The sequence below is a fragment of the Arachis ipaensis genome, chromosome B9 (genome assembly GCF_059453495.1).
Source record: "Arachis ipaensis isolate K30076 ecotype BB chromosome B9, ASM5945349v1, whole genome shotgun sequence".
NCBI lineage: Eukaryota > Viridiplantae > Streptophyta > Magnoliopsida > Fabales > Fabaceae > Arachis > Arachis ipaensis.
The window spans coordinates 157,405,117-157,411,707 of record NC_142444.1 but is presented as its reverse complement, the minus strand read 5'-3'; the positions used below and the strand labels follow the sequence as shown (position 1 = coordinate 157,411,707).

At 36.6% G+C, this 6,591-nt stretch overlaps 1 protein-coding gene across 2 annotated transcripts; it reads right to left on the bottom strand.

Moving 5' to 3' along the window:
* Positions 1-833: 833 nt before the first annotated feature.
* LOC107619780 (Zinc finger C-x8-C-x5-C-x3-H type family protein) lies at positions 834-3,983 on the bottom strand. 2 transcript variants are annotated; one of them, XM_016322067.3, is made up of 3 exons: positions 3,853-3,983; positions 2,698-3,475; positions 834-1,595 (listed from the first exon to the last, which is right to left on the bottom strand). In XM_016322067.3, exons 2-3 carry the CDS (start codon positions 3,442-3,444, stop codon positions 1,269-1,271), a joined length of 1,074 nt encoding a protein of 357 aa, XP_016177553.1. In that variant the 5' UTR covers positions 3,445-3,475; positions 3,853-3,983; the 3' UTR covers positions 834-1,268. The 2 variants fall into 2 exon arrangements, with proteins under 2 accessions (XP_016177553.1, XP_088355695.1); XM_088499569.1 differs by having other exon boundaries at positions 3,817-3,879.
* Positions 3,984-6,591: the final 2,608 nt, after the last annotated feature.

Below are 6,591 nucleotides of genomic sequence, written 5' to 3'. Positions count from 1 at the left end.
ACTGGGACCACTACCCTCTATTATTGTTTAGACTTTAGAGATAACCCACATGGACACGTTTAGCGCTACAAACGGCTGTGTAAGCAAAGTTCAACATTATTAGTTTTTCTGTCGTCCTACTCACTGTTTGCCTTCTAAGCAATTAAGCATTGCCAATTCATATACAAGTATATCAGTGTCTTAGTATTAATAATCTCTTAAAGCATTACAATTTTGGTTGGCCATTTGACTTAAGTGCTACTACCCCAAAAATATGAAGTATAATCATAAAAAGGAATCCGTAGCCTGGCGGCGTCCTTTTTTTTGTTTTTTTGGTCAAGTGGGCCTGGCGGAGTCCAAAGATTCACTCTTATGCTGTATCTTTCGGGGTCGTGAGAAGTATGAGGCCCAGGATACCTACAATCCTATAATTGAGTTGACCAAAATTATCTTCTAGTTGAGGCCGAAACATGAATGGTAATACCCAGCCCTTGGCTGGTGGCCTGGTGCATTCACAGCCCAAACATTCTTCAACTTGCTCAGGCCGAAAACAAAACAATCTTAAAAGCCTCTTGTAATACTCTATTTGTATTTTTTATTTAGGAGAATAATGTTTGCATCGTTTTTTTGTATATATCTATATTTTTTATGATATAAAACACATTTTTTTTAATTATTAAAACTCACTTTTAATATTAAAGATAAAAAACAAAAATGATATGAAAAAAATAATGTATATAATATTTTTTTCCCATGAAGTCTATTCCTAAGGTAAATGTATTTATGTTTATAGTAAAAGAGATAGTACAAGAAGCAAAAATACCGTACAAGCAAAAATCTAGACTACAAGAAACATATTACGGCCACAATCAGAAATTGCTTGCTTTGCATTGTATCAAAAAAATAGCATCATTACTAAGCGTACTTTCCCTTGGTTACTGGTGTGGGATCACCAAACGGATTAGGTATGAGGTATCCAAAATGTAACCATAAAAAAAAAAAGAGTCCAGATTCAAAAGAAAAAAGAATGACGACCAATCATATTCGCCTCAAGAATCCTGCTATAGATCTCACCTTGATGCGAACCTCTCTTTTTCTTTTTCTTTGTTTTTCCCCCTTGCTTTCCTTTGCTATTCATTAGGAAAGTTATTATTACACTTTTTTTTTTCCCTATAATGCTTGTCTATGTCTGTAATTACACAAAGAAGAAAATTATTATGTATGGTCTTCAATTCGTTGAGTGATATGAACATGTCCATTCTCTCCGTGGGACTTAGCAGGTATCTTATCTATCTTTCGAGCTTGATTGTTCTGGACTTAGGATGTGATATAGCTTTCTCTTGTTCAGTGAGTGCGTGGCGGAAATGGCATCTATGGCCATATGGACATACAACACCAGCAAGGACCATCCTGCAGACCTCAGTTTTGTAGCGGGGGTGGCGGATCACTGGGCGAAGCTCCCCTATGCCATGAGCAAATTGGCAGTGGTCTCCATATGGGCACGTCCCTGTTTCCTGCCATTTATTGCACAGCTCAGTCTTGAACATCCCTTGGTTATAAACCACCATCTCAAGAGGCTCTTCCTCTGTCTTCCCTCCACGCACATATACCTTTTGCTGCACCATACAAAACATACGCAAATATTAAACAATAGTCAAACCCTATAGATCAACCACCAACAAATAAAAGATAGTAACTCCTCTTCTGGATGACAACAATTGAATCTGGTTGTCGTCAGCCATATTGATATCCTTTCGATATTGTAATTTCGTAAACAACTGAAAGTAAAGTCATGATTCTATTTAAGTAGCTACATAATTAGTGTGTGTGTGTGTATATATATATATATATTTGCACCCATTTTTCCCATATTGGTAGTGTCCTCAAGTTATTTTTTGCCTTCATGTAATAAAACTTTGAACTTACACACCACCCGCAGCAGCACCGGCGGATTGGATGTTGACAGTAGATTGCTATCATGAATATTTTAAAAGTGATTATCATGGTATTTATAAAAATTAGATATCAATTTATAAACATCACAGAATTAGCCTATTTTAAAAGTCATCTGTATATGAAGAAAAAGGTAAAGATTTGACCCCTTAAGTATGTCTCTATCTTTCTCCGTCATGCTACTGGTAAATATGCAATAATAAATTCATCCTAGATACACATGCAAAATATAGTTATTGTACAAAGGTAGAGAAGGTACTAAATAGCCACAAACTTTGCCAAAAATGGAAAAAATCAAGAAGCCCACCTAACGATCCTAAGCCAAAGGTACCAATACGCAGGTTACTTATTCAGACTATCACACAAAATGCTTCAAAGTCGGGCTACTAGTCCTCTTTTGTGCCTCAAAGCAACTAGAGCGAATGGGGTCGGGTGAGCTTACCTACAGCTAGAGTGTGCTTGCACCCTTACAAAACAAGCACACGCATTTTTCTAATTATATATCCGTCATTTAGAAAACAACCAAACTACTCAGTTCGTTGCAGCTACCAGGTTATGACGCTGACAAGCAAGGTTTTTACATAACTTGTTTCCGAAGGAAAAAAGGATTATCAAGGCATTTCAAGTTCGGTAAATAACGATAAAAGCAACAATAATCACACACACCAAAGCAAAGAAAATAATTGACTAATACTAATAAATAATATTAATAAACTAATTAATTGAAAGGAAAAAATATATAGCGCGTGAGTTTTACGTGCTTACAACGGCATCAGGTGGAGTGGAGGAGACGCGTGGGCGAGTAGTAGGCTTAGTGCGACAGGTAGTGGTGTTGGTGGCAGTAGCTGCAGCAGCAGACTGAGCCATCTTCAGGTAACCATTGGACCTCACAGATATGCTCTTTGGGAGAGAGAACCTCTCAACCTCAACGCCGTTGTTCTCAATCACGCTCGTTGGACTCTCGTCCGAAACTTCCTGCTCCTTATTGTTATTGCTATTATTGTTGGTGTTGTTACTATTCCAATCACCGCAATTCTCTTTTCCTTCCCCAATCTGAAACCCGCGGAATCCATGCACCACGTCGAACGGCGTCGTTTGACCCTGGCAGGAGGAGCCGCCACCGAATTGGTTCTCCAGCGAAGCCTGGATGACGAAGTTGAGCTGCTTCTGGAGCTCCTTGTTCACCGCACGGAGATGTGCGTTCTCTTGTCGCAGAGATTCTACCTCCTTGGAAGTCTCCACGAGGCGATTGAGGCACATGCTGTGACGATTCACCATGTCCTGGTGCTTCTGTATGACGCAAGAGTCGTACGAGTTGATCTGAGTTCCCGACTCAGAGTACGGGTAAAGCGAGCTGCTGCTATTCGCCGAGAGCGACGGATTGTCGTTCAAGAGAGCAGAGTAGAACGAAGCCAATGCACCGCCATTGGACTGAATTTGAGTACAGCCTGTGGCGGTGTTGGCGCCAAATCCGCCATTGGAGGAGGGAGAGCAAGCTTCCTTGTTATGCATTTTTTTTTTCTCTCCTCGATGCAAGATTATGCTGTAAATATCTCGATCAAATATACGAAAATATCAGAAACTTGACTACAAACTAATTAACGGAATCAGTCACATTTCTTTAGCTCATTCGTACATCAAATTTCTACGTCGCAATAGCTTTACAGAATCATCAAGAATTCACAGAAACTGTTATAAATGTGATCGAATATATATAAACAAAAACTAAAAACAAAACGCGATGATTCAAGAAATGAACATGATATTGATGAAACAATCATTATATAACAAATATAGAAGTATGATAACAATAAATTGAAATGGAAAATAACGGAATAGAGTAAGGTCCAATTGAGATACGAATCAGAGTTTGTGGAACGTAACATGGACGCTAAGGAGCAAAGAAGAAGAATCCCTGACCTGACGTCGTCGTCTGGTTCTGAGCTTCTTGAGAGAGAGAGAAAGGTGGAAGAAGGGTTTATATAGTGGCGATGAGTGAGAGAGGGGTAGTGTGTTTGGTGCGAGGGAAAAAAACCGTCTCCGACACACTTCCTAACAGAATGCTCTTTCGGACCCTTGTGCAATTATCGAGGGGTGGGAAGTGATTTTACCACGTTAGCCCCTACACTTTTCAGTAGAACCCGGTATCAGCGGGGGCTGTTTGGGTAATCTAGTCTGGTGGGGCCCATGGAGCTGAAAGGCACAGGTTGCTGACTTGCTGTAGAGATCCTCAATCCTGAGGAGTCAGGTCTCAGGGTCACTACATTGCAATTGCAAACTTTTATTCTGTAGCTCCATCAAATGATAATGGCCGGAGATATGGAAAGAAGCTACGTGTACTGTTGTACATAATACATTCTAATATACTTGGAAAGTTTTCAAGTATACCAGTACACCAGTATTTTAGTGATTTTTAACCGTTGATTTTAATTATATATATTATATATACTTTTTATCATTAAGATTAATGGTTAAAAATCACTGAAACACCCGTATATAGAGTGATAATTTGTACCCTACCTGCGGATACCCAACCTGACCCCACCCGATCGGGTAGGGTTGCCAACCCGATCCGCAACGGGTAGGGTAGGGTGCATATAGGGTTTTCGTGCGGGTCGGGTAGGGTGCGGTTGAGCCTCAACCCTACCCGACCAATCCGCACTTTATATATGTATATGTTATATATTTATATAAAAATATATTTTAAGTGGACGTTGAACTAAAAATTTCTCACTAAATACAAAAGATTCTTAGTCATTAAAAGAAGATCATTAATTGATAATTTAATAAACTTTTTTTATATAAAAATCAGTTCTATTTTAAATTATCATCAAGTTATGTAATAACGTTGTATTTTTTTTTGTAACCCGCGAGAAGAATAGAGTTGAGTTTATATAAAAATCTCAACCCGCGGGTAGGGTTAGAAACCCTACCCTACCCTACCCTACCCATTGCCACCCCTACCGGTATACCAGTACATTTGAAAATTTAAACAAAAAAAAAGAAGAAAAATATAAATTATTACATCATTTTTGTTTTTTATTATGTTTAAATTATGTATATTTAATATGTTCAAATAAATAAAATTGGTCTCATATATTTAGCTACACTTAATATATAAGTAACAGAAGATTTTACCTAGAGGCTAGTTTGTACTTACATGAGTATGTGAACTCAGAGTGAAAGAGATAGCAACGGAGGAAAGAAATTTTAAAAATAGAGAAAATTAAGAAAAAAAATAGTGGAGATAAAATGAGTACAACTTTTATAGTTTTATTCTTTTGGACATGAAAATGAAATCAATGTTTATCGGAAAAAAGAAAGGGTTGTTAAGATGCATATAGTGAATGATTTTTTGGATTCACAATAACTTAAATTTAGATACATTAATTTAAAGATATGTACTTAAATTTTCAAAGAAATTAGAATGGAATAAATATAATTTAGTGAATGTTGCACTGGGAAGCTTTTTTTTTTTTTTTTCAGAAAATTGGAGTTGAATCATGAAAAGATTGCATAATTATAAAAAAAAATATATTTCAAAAAGATAGAGATCTAACAAAAACATTTCAAAATATTTGTTGAAATCATATGTTCAATTTATTTCGATCAGATGGGTATCTATTTGAGTCTGCATTTATCCTTGAACTACATACACTTCAATAATTCTCATATCAATTACTATTGTATTCATCTTTTCAACTCATTTCTATTCCATCAAATATGTGATTGTTTATTTTTTTTCTTAAAACAATCAAATCAGGAAAAGTTAGATTAATTAGGATTTGTGGTATGTATATGATGGTTGGCAATATGAAATGATGTCCAACTCTAATCAACATTCAATCACATCGAAAGCACACAATAGGGTCCCACCTAGAACATGCATTGTATATAAAGAATATAAAGACTTTATCGGTTCTAACAGAAAACATAATAAGGGGGAGAGATAGTTTAGAGAGCGTATTCAAGGTGTAGTTGCGGTTAGAAGAGGCATTTGATTATTTAATGCTTGATTTTGAAGTTATTTTGAAGGATCGGAGGTTATTGGCTGGTGGTCTTTGGCACATATGTTTCCAATTTTCAAGTCATGAGGACATCTTAAGACACATGTCATTTAGGAAGATAGAGCCCATCATGCTCTTTTCTTATTTCTGAGGTGAAGGCAAAGGTGCTTGCTTCTTAATCACATTTACAACAACCTCTTCTTCTAATCGCTACTCTATCAATTCAAAATCTTATATCAAAATGTTTGGTGAAATGGTGAATAAAAGAACACAAATACATGGTACCAATAAATCATTTTTTTAAAAAAAAAGCAAGATTAAATTCCTAATCCCAGCCATAAAAAAGTAAAGTAGTTAATCAAAATTTATAAATAGCAAACTCCTCTTAAAAAAAAAACAGGCCCACGTTAGTCGTCGCATATAGTATGATTTTTAGTTTTTTACATTGAAAGTAGGGGTATTTATGGATTGGATCCGAATCCGCATATTCGCGCCGTGTTTATTCGAATTCGATCCGAAAATTGCGGATATGGATCCGATCCGCAAGGCTATCAGATCGGATTTGATCCGCATACTAATCGAATCGGATTGCGGATTTTGTATAGGTATCCGCATATCCGCGTATCCGCAAAAATAAAGAAATAAATAAGTA

Coding starts and splice junctions, on each gene's coding strand:
- LOC107619780 (XM_016322067.3), bottom strand. CDS start 3,444: ATGCATAACAAGGAAGCTTGCTCTCCCTCCTCCAATGGCGGATTTGGC. Junction 1,596..2,697: donor CCACTCCACCTGATGCCGTT/GTAAGCACGTAA, acceptor TGTATGGTGCAG/CAAAAGGTATATGTGCGTGG.